The 25,391-nt window shown below is 43.1% G+C and overlaps 1 protein-coding gene across 1 annotated transcript; it reads right to left on the bottom strand.

Annotated features, from left to right (window-relative positions):
- Positions 1-2,257: 2,257 nt before the first annotated feature.
- On the bottom strand, positions 2,258-25,339 carry slc44a1b (solute carrier family 44 member 1b). Its single transcript, XM_070836598.1, has 15 exons — positions 25,260-25,339; positions 24,714-24,803; positions 20,447-20,589; positions 13,265-13,401; positions 11,217-11,310; positions 10,289-10,458; positions 9,196-9,285; positions 8,805-8,962; positions 7,503-7,689; positions 6,700-6,868; positions 5,858-6,014; positions 5,057-5,140; positions 4,500-4,637; positions 3,533-3,769; positions 2,258-2,822 (listed from the first exon to the last, which is right to left on the bottom strand). Exons 1-15 carry the CDS (start codon positions 25,281-25,283, stop codon positions 2,409-2,411), a joined length of 2,292 nt encoding a protein of 763 aa, XP_070692699.1. The 5' UTR covers positions 25,284-25,339; the 3' UTR covers positions 2,258-2,408.
- Between the last annotated feature and the right edge of the window lie 52 nt (positions 25,340-25,391).

Here is a 25,391-nt window from a genome sequence, read left to right as displayed (position 1 = left end):
AAAGACGTGGTCCATAACAGAGCAGTGAATCTTTACTGTCGCCAAACTACGTCCAGTCGCTCGAAGTGGAACCGGCGGTCTAATCTAATGGAAATATAGTTTTATATTTAAGCAACAGTTGCCAAAAAGATATTATTAAAATGTGTTCATATTGTGCTGCAATTCGCTCAAATTAAAAAACTTTTTGCTATTTTCATGCAAACACATGAAACCTAGTTTAGTGCTCCAGCTAAGTAGGCCGGCCCTTAGTAACGCCCCTAGCAACAGAGACGATAACTAGACCCTGTCGAGTCGGCGGCCGAGCTGAGCTGATGCTTTCTAGAGATGGAGGGATTTCCCAAACTGAATGAAAACCACATGTAGCGCCTCGTTGGAGCTCAGATATTTGCTGGAAAACATCATTTACATCCACAGATTTAGCCGCTCTGCTACGTCCACCAACACCAGAGGACTGAAACTGAGATGAAAGTAAACCTGCTGCAGAGGAACCTGAACATGTTCTCGCCACAAAACAGTTGAACTGAATGAGAATTAGAAACAGCAGAGTGATATCTTTGTGATGTGCACGGCGGCAGTTAGCTGTGCTGTTTGTACATCACCAATTGATCAGAGGTATTGATCGATCTGCTCGCAGGGCGTCCCGTCGGTCTCTCTCTCTCTCTCTCTCCGCACATTAAAACCTGATCAGCTGACCAATAGGAGAGAAGGTGCAGCAGGACGTGTCTGACCTCTGACCCCGTCCCTCTGACACCAGCTGACCGCTCGGGTCTCATCCACCAATCAGACTGGCTCCGTCCCCGTCTGATGACATCACAGCGCTCCCGATCCAAACGGCAGGTGAGTCCAGGGGGTGGAGTTTTTGTGTCGGTGTCATGTGATCCCACAGCTCGTCTCCACAACGAAAACATTAAAAAAAAAAAAAAAAAAAATGGGACTCGCTTCACTGAAAAACTGTTAGGAACTGAAGTGTGAGCGGAGACGATGAGTTCAGTGAGACGAGATGCTTCAGTTTTATAAAAAAGGACATCACTACGAAAAAATGCATCAGCCGGTTTAAAATCTGCAGCGCTTCAATATAAAGTGCTTCATTACATTGTTACGTTTTTACAGTTTCTTATTAAAATATTGTTTTCCCTGGAGTGAAACCATAGTAAACATGTTACACGTTGGTAAAAATAAACATTTGGAATGTCTCTTTTTTTTTTTTTTTTTTTTTTTTAAGAAGTCCCATTGGCTGATTTTGGTCAAGCTGAACTCGTCCCAGGAGCCTGAAACAGGAAACCACAGGAGTCCACATGGTTAAATGCTTCACGGTTCGTCGTGATGATCAGACAGACAGGATGGAGGGCGACGGGTGTGTGGGTGGCGGGGTAGGGGAGGTGGGTTATGAGGGAAATGGAGGTGAGAGTGAAGCATCATGGGTAGGGAGACCAGTCAGCAGGGACGGAGCAACACTTTAGAGACACTGAACCACACGAAACAGAAGGTCTTTACATTTTTATTAGTGCTTCCATATTTAATTACTCAGTTAACTATAATTCCCCGTCGTCATGGAGGGAGGGAAAAGGCCCCACGTCCCCCCTGGATAGCAGCAAGACCCCCAGACTGAAAGACACTGAACTACACGAAACCAATTTTGGGTCGTTTTGCGTTCCTTTAAGTACTTTTTTTTTTTTTTTTTTTTTTTTATTTCATTAGTAGGCAAATTTAAATGTATTGAGTCTAAAAATACTGGTATCCAAATGTAAACTCCCTCCGTGACACCGTTTAGCAGCCGAACAGGAACCAGTTTGCACAACTGTCCCCGTGCAGGAAGACAGGACCCAGCAGACGCCATTTTTTTATGACAAACAACTTCTTTTTCTGCCTTTGCAGTCCTGAAACGTTATATTTGTTATCTTGTGAGCACAAGACCCACATCTTTGACTCTGAGGCTTTGTTCGTTGCAGCAGCAGCAGCAGCAGCAGGGGGATCGAGGCCTGCCAAGTCAAGTCTGAGTGAAATTCAGACAAGCACCTGATTTGTTTGAACTAATATGAACGAAACCCACACAGCTCAAAGATGTTCGTGTAAACATGAGAGGAGCAGAACCCTGAAGCCTCTGATCGTCTGCTGAGTCCTTAAAGCACTGCGGTGAGAAAATAAGGCCGAACACAAACAGCTGCAAAATAACCTTTAAAAAAAAGTCTTTAAAAAACGATTAAAATATAAAAAGATAAAAAAAAAAGTAAAAAAATAAATAATAAATAAGCTCAAAGTTAAGAAGAGTTTGGTCCCAGATGTTGAGCAGCAGCTGTGATGATGATGATGGTGATGATGATGAAGGGTATGAGTCAGGTTAGCATGCATCACTATTAGCATGCTGGACAGTGTACGTCTGTTAGCATGCGTCTGTTAGCACACGTTCGTTAGCATGCGGCGGTGACGGCGGCTGTTTCGGTGCTGGAGGGGGCGGGGCTTGGCTTGTGCAGCAGGCTGACGAACAGGAAGAGGGTGGAGGTGGGCAGGTAGACGCAGAGGAAGAGGACGACGTCCTCGCTGAGACAGAGGACGAAGTCGTTCTGCTCCATCAGCACCCAGTCCACCAGCACCCCCACCAGCAGGTAGTACACATGGAACTCCTGAAGCTCCTCCCACTCCCCCCCGCCACCGTCCAGCCCCACCCCCGCTTCCTGCGATGTGCTCTTCCGCTTGGCCACGCCCCCTCCGTCGCTGTCACTCACCATGGGCTTCATCTCCGCCCCCTCTGACACCGCCTCCTTCACCCGGCTCCGCCCACGCTCCACCACTCGCTCCAACCGCCGGCTGCTCTCCACGAACTCCTGCAGGGGCGGGGCCACAGAGGGAGGGGCGGGGTCACAGAGGGAGGGGCGGGGTCACAGGAACGAGAGAGGTGGAGCACAAATGTCAAATCAAAAGGACAAAAAACAACGTGAATCTCGACGGGTCAGTTTGTTGCTGTAATAAGACGGTGATGCTCAGATTTATATCCATTTTAACTGAAACACACGGGGCTCTGACTAACACCTGGAAACCAATCAGTCCCGTCAGTAGACTCCTCTGTGATGAAACCTAGTTTAGCGCTCCAGTTAGTAGGCCGGCCCTTAGTAACGCCCCTAGCAACAGAGACGATAACTAGTCCCTGCTCGCCTAACTAGCCGAGCCGAGCCGAAGCTTTCTAGAGATGGAGGGATTTCCAAAACTGAATAAAAACCACACGTGTTGTCGACCTTTGCTGTCGTTCCCGCCGCAGGTTGCAAGTTACACGGTTGCCATGACAACGGTGGAGTCATATTTTTAGTGACGAGCACGGCGGCGGCGGTTTGGCCGTGCTGTCGTACCGATTTGAGCACGTTCTCGCGTCACATTATTGTTTCTATGACGTGACAAACACGCATCACATCAAGAGAAGTGACGATATTATGAGCAACCAATCACATGATACGACAAGTTCAATCACATTAGATAATCTATGTTATTGATTACTGGTTATCTGCTGGTATAAAATGATGGAGGCGTGCTGCCGCCTCACCATCAGAGCTTTGTCCATGAAGAACTCCTTCCCCGGGGTGCCGTCGTTGTACTTGGTGTCGATGGCGAAGCAGAGGAAGAGGACGTCCACCACGATCTCAAAGATGGACAGGAAGCAGTGAGCCACCAGGAAGGAGAAGAGACACACGATGATCAGAGGCAGCAGCCACTCGGCGTAATCCCGCTGGTAGTTCAGGAGGAGGACGCCGGCGAACGCCGTCGACGTCACGATCAGGATCTGAGGAAACAGGACGGACAGATTTAGACAGGTCTGAATGTGTTTGATATTCATGTCACAGAAACACAATTGTCAACAATAAAGAGTAAAAAAACTGTGAATTCAGTCTGTCGGTCAAATACTTTGGACTTTCAGAGTAAAACTTCCACTGGTTGGATTATCATTGAATCTGTTTACAATCAGTAGTCACTGATCCAAGCAAACACCACATCAGGTCCAAACACCCTCAGAGCCAAGAGATTATATATAAAAACATGTATTTGTCAAGATAAACAGGGATCCACATCTCCCTCCAAAACCAGCACAGGAAACCTTTCAAAATAAAAGCCACAAAGAGATTTACCACCAGAAAACTTTTAACCCTCTGAGCTCTGTGATCTAAACGCTCCGTCTGCATCCATGTTGGTGTTTTTTCTTATTGTGACGTCATTTCTTTTCTTCAAATGCTTCATGTCCCTAAAATCTGTCCAATAAACCAGAATAACTGAGAAAACTGGGACAAAAATACAGAATCAGACATGTTTTTCCATCAGATGAGACTAAATAAAGACAGAAAACATGTTGATCCAGAACAACAGTGGATGTAGAAACAGAAACTAAAGATCTGTGAACCCTCCAGAAGAGATTTAAACTGTTTCATGGACAGTAGGGGGCGCCAACATGGCTCGACTCCTGTTCACTGGGACCAGAACCAGTTCAGACCTGCTGGGAAACAACCAGACCCTCTCACCTTCCCCAGGAAGAGCACAAAGTCTCCGACGGCGTTGATTGTGGCGACGCGCAGGGCGTTTTCCACCAGGATCACGAAGGCGTCGCGCGCAGACGTGCAGAAACTGGTGCTGTTGATGGCTGTGGCTGCATATGCATTCTGGGAAATAAAGACACGGGCGAGCCAGTGATGATGAAAAGAAGAAGAAGAGTTGAAAACCGGTTTCTGCAGCTTCTTCTGAGTGAAATTCAAGAATTTTTTAGCACTTTTAAAGAACCTAAACCAAGAATTTCCAGACTATTGAAGCCTTTTATCATCACATCTAAAGAATTGTGAAAAATGTTTTATTTTTTTTTTACCACTAAGATGAAACAAACAGATGACAGGATCATTTCATTTCAAATATTAAAACATGTTTGATTTACATGAACTGAAACACCAGATTATGCGTAAAAAAAAAAAGAAGTATCCTGAAATTCAAGCATATTGAAAACATAACAGCTAAAATTAACCTTTTCCCAAACTTTGCAGACTCTGTAGAAGCTTGTGAGGAAGAAAAGCGAAGAGAAGTTTGTTACCTGATTGAGATAGTTGAGGCACTTCTCCAAACACCACAGACAGCAGATACAAGTTTTCAGCAGGCAGCGAGCGCACGCATTCTCCTGAGACACACAAACAGCGGCAGATGACACGTTCGGCGTAAAAAAACAAAACAAACCGGCAGCGTCAGATCCCACCAAAGGAGGCAGAAGTCTGAGCTGCAGGTGAATCAGACAGGTGAGGAAGCATCAACACCGGGCTCGTCTACAGCTGTGAATCCCACCGGGAGCGTTTCACCAGTGTTTTTCCAGGCTAATTAGTCGACCTGCTCAGATTTAGTCGATTTGGTCCTTAAATTGATGTTGGAGCTGCGTTTCTTCTTCTGTCTGGTTTAAATAAATGTGGGTTTTAGCCTTAAATCGTGCCGGTCATAAAGGTATGGATGCACAGATATCGGAGCTACAGGGCCGATCTATTCAATTAACTTTATGTTTACGTCTGGGAGCGTGTGCTGTGTAGCGTCAGCAGACCGACTGTGATCGGCTCTGTGGACAGAAACACCTCCAAACCACTCTGGATTATCTTCCTGTGCTTTTAGATTAATTTACTTCAAACGAGCTGCCTGAAGAACGGAAACGTCGCCATTTAACAGGTTTTTTCAACAGAAACCTGCCTAGAGACAGAACTTCTTTGTGTGTTGGCCAACATTTCCCCGGATGATTAGACGGAAAGACGAGGAGGTTCTAGGCTCTTCAGCACCGGCTTCACTGTTCAGACCTGGAAGCTACGTCCACGTCTTTTTAAACAGTCTGTTGGTGTAAATAAAGTTTGTTTTGTACCTTTCCTTTGAGCTGGTTGTGGATGTACATGAGGATGAGTCGTGGGATCTTGACCAGCGTGATGATGAAGGCTCCTTTGGCGACGGTGCCCAGGTGATACCTGACCAGCCTCAGGACTGACGACAGGATCGGGGTCACCGGGAGCCGGTTCTTGTCTCTGAAACACAAACTCCTCATTAAGTTATGTTCTAGTTTATGGAAAATTAAATCATTCCTGAGTATTCGTTTCTAGATTAAAGGATAGTTCCGCTTTATTTCATCCTGATGGATTTCCCTTAACCCTGAGTTGACTTTTCACTCTCCAACCTTTGCTGAGCATAGCATAAAGACTAAAAACATGGGGAAACAGTTAGCTTAGCTTAGCATAAATCATAAAAACAAAGGGAAACCGCTATTTTAGCATTGCATAAAGTCTAGAAGAAGTGAGAATCAACAAGCTTAGCTTAGAGCAAAGACTCAACTCAGGGGGTAAAAAGTTAGCTTGGCTTAACATAAAGATTGAAAAAGAGGAGACACAACTAACTTAGCTTAGCATAAAGACTGGAGACAGCAAAAAAGCTAGCGTAGCTTAATATAAAAATTGGAAACATGGAGAAATAGCTATCTTATCTAAGCATACAGTCTGAAAATGGAGAATCAGCTAGCTTAGCTTAGCATAAAGACTGAAAACAAGGAGAAAAAACTGGAAATAGAGCAAAAAAAGGTAGCTTAGGTGAGTATAAAAACTGGAAACATGGAGAAACAGCTATCTTAGCTTAGCATAAAGACTGGAAACAAGGGGCTAGCCTGATTCTGTCCAAAAGGTAACAAAATCCACCAGGTGTGTGCAGGTGTGGACTCACCTGGTGAAGTAGTAAGTGACCACGGCTCCGGCCACAGTCATCTGCTGGCAGGCCAGGATGAACTCTGTGATCCAGACCAGACCCACAGCGTGGTACCAGGTCAGGTACTGCAGAGGCCCCGTCAGTCTGAACTCTGTCAGACCCGTCTCCTCGTTCTGGACCGCGTTCCCTGCAGAACCACACAGGCACTTAATCTCATGTCATATGTGTCAGGACCTTTTTTCAGCCCTCAGTGTGTCTGCAGGTATTCTTTACAGGAGGAAACGTGTTACTGAAGAAATCAACCTGATTTCAAGAAGTGCAGCAGAAGTGTTGCAATGTTTATTCATTTAGCTCTGTTAGCCTGAGTTAGCTCTGTTAGCCTGTGTTAGCTCTGTTAGCTTGTGTTAGCCTGAGTTAGCTCTGTTAGCCTTTGTTAGCCCGAGTTAGCTCTGTTAGCTTGTGTTAGCCTGAGTTAGCTCTGTCTCCACGACCAGATGTGACTTCACATCTGAGGGAACTTCTGAACGTTGAGACCAGACCAGCAGGAAGCCAGTTTATTATTTTTTTATAATAATTCATTTATTAACTAGAATAAATATGTTCATTAGCTATTTTTTAATTTAACAGCCCCAACATCAGTCCAGACTCTATTAATTCCAGTGAGATAGAAACCAAAAAGATGCTAAAAACAGTAAGAACGAGCTTCTTTGAAGAAACCAGTTTAACCAGTTTGCTGTTTCTAATCAAATGTTCTGTCCATTTCCTCAGCTTCATCTCTGATCTTTACTTCGTGTGTGAAACCGGACCGGAGTCAAACTGACCGGTGGTTCCCAGGAAGAGCAGGACCAGGATCCAGTAGATCCAGAAGAGCAGGAGGGCGAGGAAGGTGACGAAGGGCTGCAGGGTGAGGAGGGGGAGGTGGATGAAGACTTTGCCCGCCACGTGGAACAGAGCGATGGTCAGGGCGACTCGTTTCCTCATGAACAGCATCAGCAGCAGCAGGATGATCTGAAACAGACAACAGAGTCAGAGCTGAGGCCACGGAGCCGCTGCTGAAGGTTAACTTTTTATTTTATTATCAGGATATTGGTGTTAAATTCCTAGATTAGAGACTAAACTTTGAACTGATAATATCTATTTTTTTCAGTGTTAGCTCTGTTAGACATGTTCACTGACTATATTACATTATACTATGTTATATTAACATGTCATACTGTTTTTTTTATTATTTAAACATGATAAAAAATGTTTAATGTGTTTTTATTACTTACAATTGCTTTAATAATGGAAGTATTTTATTAAAATTTGAAAACAAAAGATTTAAGGGGTGGTAGTTGGTAAAATGTTTCCATATGGCAGCAATGTGCAATCATGAAAAAAAAAAAATCTATTTTTTCTTTAAAAATCTGCTTACTAAACAAATCCAACTCATACTTCGAGGAATGTATAAGCCAACATTTACACAGTGAATATAATATAATATAATATAATATAATATAATATAATTAATAATAATAACATATATAAATAACAGTGATGTAACTTGTAATGTAAATTATACATAACACTTAAAAATGTCTATAATTTCAAGATATGAATAAAAATGATGTTTTGGGGACGGCTGGAGACGAAATGTTATATGGAAGGAAATCAATTTTACCATTTTACGAAAAAAAATGTATGACATCTAAATTGGTTTTGATGGTGAAAATTACAAGTTAACTCACCTCAGATTCTTTTTCAGTTATTGTCTTGAAAGAATTTTGCCTAAATATTGAACAGATGGACGTTCAAACTGAATTTAGTGGTGATTTGAGGTGTTCAGTTATTTGTCCTGACATAGTAAAAAAAAGCCCATTTTTTACATCTAAACAGTAAAACATGAATTTATATTACTGCCTCTTAGTGAAAATGAGATAAAGGAATTGTTGCCGTATGGAAACATCATATTCTGCTGTTTGCTGCTAATTGTTTGTTTTGTACTTTTCTGTATCCTGTTTCCCCTCTGAGGATCAATAAGCATGACCACTGTGGTCTTTAAGTCTTAATAGATAAAAAACAAACACCCCCCCCCCCACACACACACACACACACAGCATGTTTGTTACGGCAGGTTTTCGTACGGTGAAGACGGTGGCAGCGACGGCGTAGACGAGCAGCGCCTGCCCGCTGTCTCTGCTGATCTCCACCTCCTCCTTTGCCTCCTTCGCCACTTTAGTGGTGGTGTCGTTTCCGTACAACCGGTGGTCGATGTAGAGCCACCAGAGGACGCTGGTCCCCGCTGAAACAACACACACACACACACACACACACACACACACACACACACACACACACACACACACACACACACACACACACACACACACACACACACACACACATTTAATGGGCATAACGTGACAGAGTTCATATCTATTCAAATACAACGAGGGAACACAGAGCTGTTTGTCTCTGCTGCAGTCAGCTCATCAGGAAAAGACAGGACGGGGTTTTAATAGGAAGTGAGCTCACCGAGGGATCCGAGGACGACCAGCGAGGTGAGGATCCAGACGAGGATGGCCGAGATGTAGCGGATGATCACCATGAGGATCATGGAGAGGACTGACAGACGGACAGAGAGACGGACAGACATGCAGAAACATGAAGCTGGTCCAGTAAATCACTTCTGAGAGCAGACAGAGAACCTGCTGCAACGGCTGCAAGGTGATCCTTTGGGACAACTGCACCTGATCACAGTTGGTCCACTAAAAGAGCTTGTTTGATCCACTGACAGGCTCAGAGTGTTATTCTAAGTGTGCGACAGCATCATGGAAAGGATCCCTACAGAGAGAGACCTGGAAGATCCTTTTGGTTTAACCACAAACAGCACACACACCAGACTACATTCACTAAAACAGGGATTTTAGCTTGGAAAATACAGGTGTGGCTGCTCTACAGCTGCCTCGATTAGTTAGTTTGTTTGTGTTATTATGCGTTACACAAATATTGCGTTGGATCTGAACTAACCCTTTAAAACACCAAAGTCACACATTAACACAAACAAACTAACCAATTGAGGCAGCAGTAGACCAGCAACTCTCAAGTAAAATCCCTGTTTTAGTGAATGTAGTCTGGTGTGTGTGCAGAGAGCGATATAACAGCTGTTTGTGGTTAAACCAAAAGGATCTTCCAGGTCTCTCTCTGTAGGGATCCTTTCCATGATGCTGTCACACACTTAGAATAACACTCTGAGCCTGTCACTGGATCAAACAAGCACACAGCTGAGGCAATCTTGTTTTTTAACAAAAAATTTGTGAAAATATGGCCCAGGATGAAAAATACAGGAGTTTTCCTTTAAGTTGCAGTGCGTTGATCGCTCAAGGTCACCATAAAAAAAAGAACACCATGAAGATTCATTTCATTCTCTTCTGTTCTTTATATATTGTTCATGTAGCAGATTTAAATTTGATGCCAAGAAACTGAGAACTCTTACTAAAGACTTCTTATAGAGAAGACCAACACAGAAACTTGCTCTAAAATATGGATCCAATTATCATTTACTGGAAAAGAAATGGAATAAACTGCTGGGTGATTTGTGGTCAGTGACGGTGTAGCCGGTTCTCACCCAGAGCGAGCACACACAGTCCGATGATGATCTCTTTACTGGCGGCGACGCCGGCAATCAGTCTGTGCAGAACGCTGTTATCGCCCACAAACGTCACCACGGCCTCCGCAAACTTCGCATAACAGGAGACATCCAGTGGAGTGCAGCGGTTAAACACTGGCAGCGGCTTACTGAGGACACACAGAGGGGTCAGAGGTCAGAGCAGAGACGGGTCTATTCAGTCCGATGGGAGACGTGAACGTGATCACAGATTCTGATCCGATTCTTTGGCCCCAAAGTCACCAAAGTAAATATTGGAGGCAGTTTTCACAGGACACAGATCTTCTGAACACTGAGACACTAAAAAACATTGATCAGACAGATCAATCAGGAGGAAATTACCTGTGTGAGACCTGCTTCTGTCTCACAGACACTGATATGGTTTGGGAGGCTGCTGAAGTACAGCAACAGTCACTGACAATAAATAGAAGCATTGTTTCGACGTCCTCAGAGACTCTGAAGCTGTTTCTGATAGAAAGCTGTCACTCTACACCTGGAGGCTAAAGTTAGTTAGCATGGAAGCTAACAACAACAGCAGGCTAACAGCAGTTTGCAGACGGTCTGTCAACCTGAACAACAGCTGACTACGACCTCCACTGAGCTCCAGTCTGACTGCTATTAAACACTGAACAGCTGGAGCTCAGTGCAGGTCGGAGTTAGTTGATGTTCAGATAGATTATCGATAGATTATTGATGCTCCAGCAGCCCCGTCTGCTTCCCTCCAATCACACCACCTTCACCACCAGGAGACCACGCCCACTCAGGGGACAGGAAGTGGACACCATCTCAGACCACTAGCACAGCCTGTAGTGAGCCATCTTTAGTTTTAGAGGATCTTTCATCAGAGGTCAGAGAGGAGGAGAAGAGTGGGAGGTAAAGGTGGACGTACCTGGGTGGAACAGGAAGCTTGGGACATTTGGAGAACCTCTCGGATAGACCGGGATATTTATGACCCGCTAACTCGTAGGAACACAGCTCCGAACCTGAACCAGAGAAAAAGAGAGACGTGATGAGGTTAACTTCATCATCTGCATCTTCGTCTGCAGCTCAGAGGACACACGAAGCTCCTCCAACCTCCAACCACAAAGGATCATGGGAGTAAAGTAAAGAAAACAGACTTACAGTAGCTTTAAAATTCAGCTATTAAAACTCTGACATGATACATAGATTCTGCAGAGGGAGGCAGCGTCCTGTGGTGTGAGACCACCTGCCAATATATCATATAATCTAGAATTTTCATCAGTTTTCATTCACAGTTTGGACGGATTTAGGCACCAAAACTACTTGGTCATGTTTAGGAAAAGATCACGATTTGGATACAAGTCAAAAACATGTATAAATATAAAAGGCAGAGTATATAAAACACAAAATACACTCTTTCCAACAGACACCAGAGTTCAAACAGCATCTGTTTTAATTAAATCTGTTTACTTTTAGTGTTTTTTATTCTTTCAGGCTTCATTTTCATGCAGACACACTCTGGTTTAATTTTAGATTTCATGTTTGTACATGTGTCGTGAATATTTGGACAGGTGTCTAACACACCTGTGGGTTGTTTATGGACAGAATCAAACCAAACATTAAGTGAAGTGAGGCTTCATCACTGGATGCTGCAGCCGGCAGCTGGTTAGCTTAGCTTAGCATAAAAAAAAAGACATGTGAGACAGCTAGCGTGGCTGGAGTGTCAGCTGACCCCTCGACTCCACAAAGTTACTGCTTTAAAGCCAGAAAAAAGTCTGACACATAACCCCACGTGCAGATTAAACCAACGAGATATAACATGTCGCTCAGTGAGGCTTTAAGAGGATTTTGCTGCAGGCTGCAGCTTCATATTTAGCAGACACTCGAGTGGCATCAGTCTGAAAGAGAAGAGGAGGATTTCCCTAAATGTTGAACTGCTCCTTTACTGAGAGAAGGAGGCAACAACACCAGTGGACAAAATAATAGCAACAGCTCCCTCAGACGTCTCAGACTGACCGCTGAGGAGTTTAAGACGGCGTCAGACTCATGAACTGGCTCCTCTGTGCCGTCCGGTCACAGAGGCTCCTTTCATAAACAGCATGGCCGCCGGAGGAGCTGTGAGGTCACCTGATAACATGTCTGCTGTCACGTTTTCAACACTGAACGAAGAGCAGCCATGATGGAGGACAAACGGGGCAGAGTGGCACCAACGATACAGGACTTAATGCTGCCTTTGTTACTGTACTCTGTGTGTGTGTGTGTGTGTGTGTTGTAAAGGAAGCAGTGATGCCAACAGTTGTCCGGACGCTCGCCGTCACGTCATGCTGATGATTTAATGTCTGCAAGTGTGACCTGACATGTAATCAATATACAGTACTGTCCACACACACACACACACACACACACACACGACCCTGGACATTTCAGAGAACGGGACGAACCAGGAAGAATCCTGCAGCCACAGCTCAGGGCTGAAAAGACCCTGCACACCCTTCTGCATGTTTTCCAAATAAAACAATAAAATTCAAATCTGTATTTTTACACTCGGTATTTTCCTGGAGAGACGCGACAAGTGAACATAAATTAACCAAATGTAGTTTTTAATGTCCTCGGTGTGTTTAGAGACCCTCAGACGCAGAGAGGTCACACACGGGGGTCTGTTGATCATGTGACCTCCTGACATCCACCTCACCACCTGCTGCTGCTGTTGTTATCTTGCTAAGGTGTGAGTGAATGAGCGTTTTCATGTCCTCCCACCATCTGAGGACGTGAACATTTACTTTATTTCGGGTGGAAATGTGACAAATGTCCTCACAGTGATGGCAAAACACGTCTGCTGTGTGTGTGTGTGTTGTTATTTGACTCGAACTTCAGGCTAAAGCTGTGAGTTTTATCGTGTTTTCTGTTATTTTGTAGTCTGTTGAACTTTAGCATTAGCATGTTACCCCATGGGTGACAGAGGGGGGGGGGCCTCACCGTTGAGCATGGCGAACCTCTTCAGGTCCTGGTAGGTCTTCAGCTCCTCGGTGGGACACAGAGACACACACAGAGCCATGGACTTGATTTTCCTCTGAACGATGTCGATGTTGCAGGGATCCAGGAAGAAGACAAATCTGCAGGAGACAGAAAGCACAGGAAGGAAGGTCAGAGGTCATATGCAGTGGTTAATAAATGTCTCAGACCAGCTGTCATAAAAACGAGAAAACACAAATATTTTAGAAATCTGTCAAAAACTTGTTTCAAATTAAACATTGTATTATTATTTATTAGGCAAATAACAAACTGGAACAACTAAATAGTCCCAATTCACATATTTTAATCAAAAATCCCTGATTCCTCCTTTCGACCGTCTCTTTTGTTATTGAGTTCCAAATAGTTCCCAGCTGTTCCCACAGACTTGCTTTGGATTAAATTTGTGTGTGATCTATTTTTTAATTCAATAAATCCGAGATCTGTTCGATAGGATTCAAGTCTGGACTTTGACTTGTCCAGTCCATCAGTTCCTCTACTCCAGATTCCTTTTGCATCATTTCAAATCCATCATTGTGATTAAAGAGCTACACATACTGGAGGGTTAACCATCACAGAAACTAAAGAAATATTTTGGTTATCAGCAATACTGTTAATTTAGGGCAGGGGAGGGAAACGCCTTCCACTGGGTGGTGGTCTAATACATGTGTTAAGCACTGTATATGGGTTGAAACGTATTTGGACAATTCAAATAAGCATTTTATTGAGAAAAAAATAATGATTTTAACGACTGTGTGAGATTTACGCCTCCATAAGACAAAGCCACAGCGTTACATAACAACACCAGACCTGTCTGAGTTTCTATTTTTGATCATTCAGTCCATCAAATGACTGAAAACCAGCTGACATGCAGTGACCGCAGAGCCGTCAGGGCTCCCGAGGGTCAGGAGGTGATCGGGTCTGGAGCCCTGGAGAGGTGTTTAAAGTGTTTGCAGTAAAAATAGAAGCAAAGATGAAGGCGAGGAGGATTAAAGCCGAGCTGAAAGTCACAATAAAGACGTGGGAGAGAAACCCAACAAAGAGTCTGCAGTGAAAACCTCCTACAGCAACAGAAATCTGTGATCACAGCTGATACACGCTGTTCCTGCCGCCTCACACACACACACACACACACACACACACACACACACACAGTATGTTAATGAGATCACCTGCACGAACTCACCTGTTTTAATCTATCTATGTCAAACCAGAAGAAGTGTTGGATAACAAGCGACATCTTTACAGGTGTTAACGTTGGAACAGTTTTCAGCTTCTGTCCTTTCCAAAAAAACATTCAAATGCACGAAAAATGACTAGTTTTAATTCTCAGTAAGATCTCAGCCTTTGATTTTGTTTTCTTCTTTTTCCTTTCCTCTTTTTACTAATTTTATTTTGTAAAAACAACCAACAATAAAATACACTGTAGCAAGCAAAACATAAAAACACATATTAGGAGAAAGAAAACCAAAAGATAAGAAAAGGAGAATAAATAAATAACATTTCAGACGTCACAACGTTTCAGGAGTGTTTTTCCTGCTGATCAGTGTTTCTGCTCAGGTTTAGTTGATCTGGTCACTAAATTGACGTTGGAGCTTCTAACAGGATCAAACAGGCTGCGTTTCTTCTTCTGCTGCTGCTTTAAATGTGTTTCTAACAGGATCAAACAGGCTGCGTTTCTTCTTCTGCTGCTTTAAATGTGTTTCTAACAGGATCAAACAGGCTGCGTTTCTTCTTCTTCTGCTGCTTTAAATGTGTTTCTAACAGGATCAAACAGGCTGCGTTTCTTCTTCTTCTGCTGCTTTAAATGTGTTTCTAACAGGATCAAACAGGCTGCGTTTCTTCTTCTGCTGCTGCTTTAAATGTGTTTCTTGGATGTACTTCCTGCTTTGTTGTGCTGCAGCTACAGACAGCAGCTAAAGTCAAAGTCAGAGTGTTTCTCCATCCAGGATGAACCTCTGGTCGTCATGGTGTTAAAAACCCTCTGAGTGGCTGACGTCTGGCCTGGTGCCCCCCCCCCATTAGAGAATAATACTGATGTGCTGCTGGAATACACCACTGAAAGTCTGCATGGGGGGCTTTTATTTTGAAATCTGAGCGGATTCTCTTTGTCGTTTGTCCGTCTGACTTCCTGCTGCCTCATCCGCTCTGAGCTGCAGCGTCTGTCAGAATCAGACCAGGAGTGAATCTCCGGTGGGATATTAACTTTTTAACTTAAATGCTGGAGCAGGATCAGCTCCAGCGTGACGCCGATGCTGCCGGTGGGATTTATCCACCAGCATCCAGCTCTTATAATACATCCATGGTACAGATGTGTGCTGTCGTCCAGATGTGAGCGTCTCAGAGTGATGATGTCACACAGCGGCGCCGTTGTACAGTAACAGACAGTCACACACAGCTGGTACCGACTCGCTCTGCCTCCCCCTCTGACCGTCTATGTCTCTCACCCTCCCTCTCCCTCTCCCTCTCTCTCTGTCTGTTTGAGGATTATTTATTCGGACTCATTAACTGCTCCAGTCTGCACTTCCTCCATCAGACTTTTCACGCCAAAATCGCTACTCAGAGCTGCTATTATTATTATGAATGACATCATAAAGCTGTCACAGCTGACCACTGACCACAAACTGCATTATTGTTGTCACTGTATCTTTTCTACAGTATATAAGAATGCTATCAACATGTGTCAGCGTTTTGTTGTGTTGGGACTACTTGTGTAAATTAGCTGTTAAACCATATAGCTATTTATATGGTTCCATAGATGATCAGATCGGCAATACGTCATCCAGAGTAGATCCCATCACCACGCCTCTTTTTTGGGGGAAAAAATGATCCCTTGTCCCACGTAGACAGTAACAGCGCCCACACTTAAACAAGCCAATTAAAATTAAAAACGCTCTGCTTAAGAGATGTTGGGAAGTCAGTGTCACAAGGATTAAATCCCACATTGCTAATCTCGGATTTGTTCCCACCAGGTGCTGAAAAAGGTCCTGATAGAAGGGTTTTATGGCTCCAAGCTAAATGCTATATGCTTGTGTGTTAGCGGCTTATTTGCCTCATTTGTGTGAAACGAGTCATCTGTTGACCCTGTGTTAGCTTAGCTTAGCTTATTTTAGGGGCACAAAGCCAAACCAGTTTCACTTTAATAACATTCACTATTAAAAGCTGGAGCCTGATGTTAGCAGCACATGCAGGACAGGACAGTGGCGGCGAGCCTGTTAGCGCTCATCGTTTCTGCAGAATCAAGCTAGCTAACAATTGATTTAAAGTTCATATCCTGACAGAGAACAGGTTCTAGTGGCTCTGGGTTTAACACTTCCTGGTTGGAGATCTGGCTGCACTGACCGGGCTAACGTAAGCTAACTTATAGGCTACAATGTAAGGTTAGCTAGCTCAGCTGTCAGAGCACATCATCATGCTAATGCTAGCTAACATAGTGTTAGCAGGGCAGGACTGAAAAGTAAAATATATCACTGGTAATCTGCTGACATTTTATTTTTAGTTTAGTTCATAGGGATGAATATAAATGGAAAATAAAAACAGCATCAGATCAGAAAACATGACTGATGTCATCACATATAAAACAGGAACTTCAGAGCTGCAATGCTTATTTGAACTGATTTATGGTCTTAGGCGACTATAAAATTCAGGCTTTAGACTATTTTCATGATAATACATTTTACCGGGCAAACCATCAATCAGTTATCCTGGAAAATAACTGCAGCCTGTTTCTAATAAAAGCCTCTGCAGGTCCAACACACGACTTTAAAGTTCAGTTTAAGGTATGAATGAAATCCAGCGGTAAGTTACCTCCGTACGACAGCAGGATTAAATCCTCTGTGCGAGTTTCAGATGCTGACTGGACACGTCAGTCAATCAACAGAGATTAAATTAAATAGATTAATCAATAATCAGTTAGTGTGCTAGTTGTTAGCAGCAGCACTAACTGAGCTGCTGCCAGTTAAAGTAGGTCTGAACACTCGTCTCCATATTTCATCAGCTGCTCGTGTTCCTGCAGGTGGAGCTGCAGGTAAAAATAGGCTGACGGAGGCAGAGAAGTGTGTGTGTGTGTGTGTGAGAGAGAGAGAGAGTGTGTGTGTGTGTGTGTGTGAGAGAGAGAGAGTGTGTGTGTGTGTGTGTGTGTGTGAGAGAGAGCTGCTGATGAGTCACAGCTCTGAACAGTTTGTCAGCACAATCAACACTGCTCACTCCCACAGGACCTCAAACGCACCGTGTGTTCAAGAGCCAGACTGAGCCAGTGAAACAACACTACAGCAGTACTGCAGTACTACAGTACTACTACAGTGTTACTGCAGTACTACAGTAATACTACAGTGTTACAGTATTACTACAGTAATACTACAGCAGTACTGCAGTACTACAGTAATACTACAGTGTTACAGCAGTACTGCAGAAATACAACAATAATACTACCGTAATACAATACTACAGTAATACTGTAATACTACAGTAATACCTTAATACTGTACAATACTACAGTAATACTGTACAGCTGTAGTATTACAGTATTACAGTAATACTACAGCAGTCTTACAGTAATACGACAGTAATACCTTTATACTAATGCTGTACAATAACACTACAGTAATACTGTAATACTACAGCAGTACTACAGTAATAGTCCATGACTACGACCCCAGCAGGAACGTTTGGTTTCTTATTGACTCAACCTGTGTTTTAATTGTTGATGACTGAATGCGAGACAAAAACATAACTGGGTGCTGTGCCATAATTAAAAATAAAAGGCTACTGGAGCTTAGTAGTCGTTTCCATGTTAAATGGCGAGAAGATTCATGAATGCCGACACGTTCTTTTATCAAACACAGGAGCAACTGACATGACGGGTACAACCCACAAGCAGTAACTTACAGTAGGTAACGCAGTACTACCTAGATTCCAACAGACAGCAGTAACGAGCCAGCTAAGACCTCTGAAGATTAGCTTCAATCTGGTTTTCATAGCGCAGAACCCTGTTTCTGACCTCACTGGACGTCACAGAAAAACATATGTATTAAAGCTCATAGCTTTATGAGCTAAAGAATACCTCCATTATCCACGAAGAATACCACCACAATACACTAAGAATACCACCACAATACACTAAGAATACCACCACAATACACTAAGAATACTACTAATATACACTAAGAATACTACCAATATACACTAAGAATACCACCACAATACACTAAGAATACCACCATAATACACTAAGAATACCACCACAATACACTAAGAATACCACCACAATACACTAAGAATACTACTAATATACACTAAGAATACTACCAATATACACTAAGAATACCACCACAATACACTAAGAATACCACCACAATACACTAAGAATACCACCACAATACACTAAGAATACCACTAATATACACTAAAAATACCACCACAATACACTAAGAATACTACTAATATACACTAAGAATACTACCAATATACACTAAGAATACCACCACAATACACTAAGAATACCACCACAATACACTAAGAATACCACCACAATACACTAAGAATACCACTAATATACACTAAAAATACCACCACAATACACTAAGAATACTACCAATATACACTAAGAATACCACCATAATACACGAAAAATACCACCATAATACACGAAAAATACCACCATAATACACTAAGAATACCACCACAATACACTAAGAATACCACCACAATACACTAAGAATACCACCACAATACACTAAGAATACCACCAATATACACTAAGAATACCACCACAATACACTAAGAATACTACCAATATACACTAAGAATACCACCATAATACACGAAAAATACCACCATAATACACGAAAAATACCACCATAATACACTAAGAATACCACCACAATACACTAAGAATACTACCAATATACACTAAGAATACCACCACAATACACTAAGAATACCACCAATATACACTAAGAATACTACCAATATACACTAAGAATACCACCACAATACACTAAGAATACCACCAATATACACTAAGAATACCACCAATATACACTAAGAATACCACCACAATACACTAAGAATACCACCACAATACACGAAAAATACCACCATAATACCCTAAGAATACCACGATAATACACGAAAAATACCACCATAATACACGAAAAATACCACCATAATACACTAAGAATACCACCACAATACACGAAAAATACCACCATAATACACGAAAAATACCACCATAATACACGAAAAATACCACCATAATACACTAAGAATACCACCATAATACACAAAAAATACCACCATAATACACTAAGAATACCACCACAATACACGAAAAATACCACCAATATACACTAAGAATACCACCAATATACACGAAAAATACCACCATAATACACTAAGAATACCACCATAATACACTAAGAATACCACCATAATACACAAAAAATACCACCAATATACACTAAGAATACCACCACAATACACGAAAAATACCACCAATATACACTAAGAATACCACCAATATACACTAAGAATACCACCAATATACACTAAGAATACCACCAATATACACTAAGAATACCACCATAATACACTAAGAATACCACCAATATACACTAAGAATACCACCAATATACACGAAAAATACCACCAATATACACTAAGAATACTACCAATATACACTAAGAATACCACCAATATACACTAAGAATACCACCAATATACACTAAGAATACCACCATAATACACGAAAAATACCACCATAATACACTAAGAATACTACCAATAAACACTAAGAATACCACCACAATACACTAAGAATACCACCAATATACACTAAGAATACTACCATAATACAAAACATCATTATAATACACTAATATACCACCATAAAACACTAAAAAATATCTCCATTATACACTAAAAATATCAGAATATTGTAAAAATACCATTTACACACTAAAAGACACCAGTGGTGCACAAACCCCCCCTTTATACACTAAAATACCTCCATAATGAAAATACCTGAGTTACTCATTAAAAACAGGCCTGACATACATACATATATGGTTAAACACCATAACAACACCAAGCACCTCAGTCAAACACAGTACGGTGGGCAGCAGAGAGCCAGTATAAAGTCAGACTTACTTCCTGTCGGTGTGGTCGAGGCCGCTGAGCCGCACACCCTCGATCAGCTTGTTGCGTTGACCGCAGGTGTTTCCGTAGCTGTCATATCCAAAGACGAGACGAGCGGCGCCGCCGGTGGCGATGGTGAAGCCGCAGATGCTGCCCTGCAGGACAGAACACAAACATTATGATGATAGTAAATCCAGTCGTCAGCAAAGAGGCGAACTAGCAGATTCATAACATTAAATTGATTCATGTATTTAACTAAACAACAACACAGTGTGTATAAATGGTCCATTTTCAGGGGAAAGTTTGTGTGAAGTGTTTTGCAGTCACCCAATTAATTCTATAAATGTTTGGTCAGTATTGTTTAGTTTTGACGTGAGATCGGATCCAAAAGGTTAAGTTATGGGCTACATCCAAAAATGACGTTCATTAAGGACCAATGTGCCAATTATTTTCCTGATTCATCAGTAGTCTAGTCTGTAAAATGTCAGAATTGTCCATCTCAGTCCAACATGACATCTTCAGATGTCCAACCAACAGTCTAAAACACAAAAACAGAACATCTCAGACACATCGGAGAAACTGACATGAGTTGAATCATGATCAGTGATCAGATAGCAGAGTCAACAATCATTCTAATACTGACTGTCCTTGGACACAGAGGTGCTTTGAGCCAAATGCTAGCAATAACATGCTAACATGCACACAGTTGCAATGTTAACATGCTAACATTAGCTAGTTAGCAGTAAATACAAAGTACAGCTGAGGCTGATGGGACTATCAGTTGTACACGTCCAGAGTGCTGCAGGAATCAGTCCTGAAACCTGCAAACAAATTAGCGTTTTTCTCACTTCCTGGTCTCCCTCTCTCTCTTTCGAGTCAGTAGGCTTTTGGTTACATGCCTGAAAAAAGGTCTGTGGTTAACAGAAGCTTAAGAAGCAGTAAATCAGTACACTCTTTTTCTTAAAAGAATGCAGTTGCTGACAGTTGGCTAAATGAGACTACAAAGGTTGTCGGGGAGGTTAAACATCATTACATCAACTCTCCAACTTGTAGAGTCATTAGTTTGTTTTATTTTGAAATTACAGTTTTTCAAATTGTAGTGTAACTTTGTGGTGGTGATGCTGACGTCATGCTTCTGTGGTGCAGTTTGTTTATATCCTAACGTTAGCTTTTTACTTCTGACATTAAAAAAAAGAAATCACAAAAGTGGTGTTAATTTGTGACGATTATCAGTATCAGAAACTCTGTTTGCCACAGAGTTGATTTTCCACATTTGTTCCAAAAACCAACAGAAACATCTCATTGGCTGTTTGTGAAAGGAACCAGGGCGATGCTAACCTGATGAAAAGTAAGGGGATCAATAACATTATTGCAATAATAATGCACAAGCACGCCTGACAGTGACCTCTAGTGGCCGTTAGAGGAAGAGGAGGAGGAGGTTGCCACGGATACAGTCGTTGATATCCCGTCTACTTTGGTCTCTTTCAACCCAAACCGCCATCTGAGTAGTTTGTGTGTGCAAAACGAACCGAACCTAAAACCAAAGAGGCAGCAGAGCAGAAAATGGTCACGACTTCTTTCGGTGACTCTCTGGAAAAGGAAGATGTCCCGAGGAAGGAGCCACACGTGACGACTAAATATGATATTTTTATCAACAGAGCTGCAGAATGAATGTTTTCACCATGAAATAAATAAAGTGTGACAGATTATAACCCGAACATGTTTAAATAAACTGACTTTCTATGTTTTCTCCTCACTGATCATTAAACTTTCATCTTCTCTATTTCTGTCCATGGCTTGGTTGTAAAATCAAACCGTCTCTGACCAATCAGATCGCTCGTCTGAGGCTCTGTGCAGTCGAATGAGCCAATCAGCTGTCTGCTCAGCTGCTGCTGCTGCGTTCACTGTCTGGAGGAAATCGGGCCGCACACATGTCTCATTTATCTTTCATCTCTCAGTTTTTAAATCTGCTGCTTCGCCGACTGGAGACGACCGACAGATCAGCTCCTTCTATATTTTTACCAAAATCTTGTGAAATCAGGTCTAAATACACAAAAGAATAATCAAAAAAATACACAAAAGAAGAATTAAAATTAGTGCCGCTAACAATTAGTCATCAATAAGTTGACAGATTCAAACTTTGGTAAAAATCAATTCTTTTTAGTTATTTATTACAGTAAACATTTGGTAAATCCAGCAAATAAGATGATCGTTATTTTCATTATCAATTCATCTTTTGATTATTATCAATACTGTCACACCTGGACCAGCTGACACACCTGGACTGCTGCCACATCTGGACCTAACGTCACACCTGGACCAGCTGTCACACCAGGACCTGCTGTCACACCTGGACCCAACATCACACCAGGACCCGCTGTCACACCTGGACCCAACATCACACCTGCACTGCTGCCACACCTGTAGCTACCGCCCCACTGGGAGCTACCGTCACACCTGGACCCACTGTCACACCTGGACTAAGAATAACAGAAAATCCCTGAAAATCCCTCCATCCTTACAGATTCATTCATCAATGAATCAATCAGTCAAACGACAGAACATGTTGATATTCAATGAATCAATTAATCAACTTGATGAAGCAAATATTCCAAAAAAAAAAAAAATATTTTCTGACATTTTATCTCCTAAAGTGATCAATAATTTAAAAACTATCGACACATTGATTAGTGTGACTACTGTGCAGCAGCATCACTCTCCTCTGTATTATCTCTTTGCTTTCATCTAAATTTGATATAATTTATGCCACATGTATAAACTGTTGGTGTGGTGCCTAGCATTTACATAACATTTGCATATTTAATGAGCTGTCGGTTCTGCTGCACATCTCCTACAATTTTAATCAGACGATAAATATGTCTTATTGTGTGTAATTCTTTGAGGTGACTTTTATTATTACACACTTTATGGGATGTTGGTTTAAATACAGCTCCCACTGATATCTGTTGTATTTGCAGCTCAGCACAAACTGAGAACTGACCACTGATCAGCTGATCGTGATCTCATTATAATAATATGAATGGTTACACACACTAAGTCACTGAAGCCGACTGGATGATCCTCCGTCAGGTTTCTCTTTCAGTTCATCTACAGACTAGTTTTCCTTCTTTAAATTGTTCAGATCAGATTTTCTTGAAACGAGTTCAGATTGTAAACTTTTACTACAATATCAGCACGTTCGCCGTGACGTCAGCACGTTCGCCGTGACGTCAGCACGTTCGCCGTGACGTCAGCACGTTCGCCGTGACGTCAGCACGTTCGCCGTGACGTCAGCACGTTCGCCGTGACGTCAGCACGTTCGCCGTGACGTCAGCACGTTCGCTATGACTTCAGCACCTTCCCTGTGATGTCAGCACGTTCGCTATGACTTCAGCACCTTCCCTGTGATGTCATCATGTTCACTATGTCAGCACATTCGCTATCATGTCAGCACGTTCGCCGTGATGTCAGCACGTTCGCCGTGATGTCAGCACGTTCGCCATGATGTCAGCACATTCGCTATCATGTTAGCACGTTCGCCATGATGTCAGTACGTTCGCCTTGATGTCAGCACATTCGCTATCATGTCAGCACGTTCGCCGTGATGTCAGCAGGTTCGCCGTGATGTCAGCAGGTTCGCCGTGATGTCAGCACGTTCGCCGTGATGTCAGTACGTTCGCCTTGATGTCAGCACGTTTGCCGTGATGTCAGTACGTTCGCCTTGATGTCAGCACGTTCGCCTTGATGTCAGCACGTTCGCTATCATGTTAGCACGTTCGCCGTGATGTCAGCACGTTCGCCTTGATGTTACTATGTTCCCTATGATGTCATCATGTCCACAGCTGCTGTGATTGGCTGTCAGCACTGGCACAGCAAACTGAAATGTCCCACTCAACCTGAACACACCACATTTTAAAGCCTGACGCCCGATCAGTTTTCAAACAATGATCCAGTTAAAGAATCAGTCCAGTTCACAGCAGAGCAGCTTTTTCAGGAAGAGACTAAAATATAAAACCAGCTCCTCGTTTTCACTTTCTTTACCAAATACTGTTTATAAAATGGGAGAGAAGAAGAAAAATCAGCTTCTGTTCAGTTCGCTGAGACAGAAAACATGAAGGAGCTCAACTGTTCTGTGTTTCAGGGTGAAAATTATCCTTAAAGTAGTTTCTGATTAATCTCCCCTTGATCACTAATCGATTAATCGCTGCATCCACACTCGTTGGGGGGATAATTGGAGTTTTTAGCGGGTCTTTCTGTCGGTGATGCTCGGTGTGGTTACCATGCCGACGCAGAAGACGGTGAAGAGCAGGAACCAGGGCAGGTCGGTGCAGCTCCGGTCCTCCAGCGGTCTCCATTCTCTCTTTGTCCTCTGAAACACACACACACACACAAACAAACACACGGTCACACCGGGCCTGCGGGACCGGGCCGGGCCGAGCCGAGCCGCTCCGCCTGTCCCCGGCCTGGTGGCTCGGCTCAGCTCGGCTCGGCCCCGGTTTCCATCAGTAATCAGATCACACAAAGCGGGAGCACCGGGAGCAGCAGAGGGCTGAGCGGTGCGCTGACATGACGGTCCCGGTAACAGGCCCCGGTAGCCGGCCCCGGTAGCCTGCCTCTCCCCGGGAGGAGCTAATTGGATTACAGCTCCTGGCTCTAATCCCAGCTCGGCCCTCTCTGCTCCCCGGGACCGGTTTCCCTTTCACGGTGAACAAATAAACACGCACCGGTGCTCTGCTGAAGGGCACCGGGGAGGGTGGAGGAATGAGAGGGGGGGGGCAGCCGGTACCGAGCCGAGCCGAGCCGAGCCGGTCTGTGCCGTTCTTACCTCCGCGCTACCGCAGCATCCCATTGCAGTCAGGGTGGACGTGCCCGGAGCTTCACGGAGCCTCACGGAGCTTCAGCTCAGCAGCAGCGGGGGTCTGGAGCCCGACAGGCGGGGGGGGGGAGGAGACGGACA

The sequence above is a fragment of the Pempheris klunzingeri genome, chromosome 9 (genome assembly GCF_042242105.1).
Source record: "Pempheris klunzingeri isolate RE-2024b chromosome 9, fPemKlu1.hap1, whole genome shotgun sequence".
In the NCBI taxonomy this organism is placed as follows: Eukaryota; Metazoa; Chordata; class Actinopteri; order Acropomatiformes; family Pempheridae; genus Pempheris; species Pempheris klunzingeri.
This window is presented reverse-complemented; position numbering and strand designations above follow the sequence as displayed.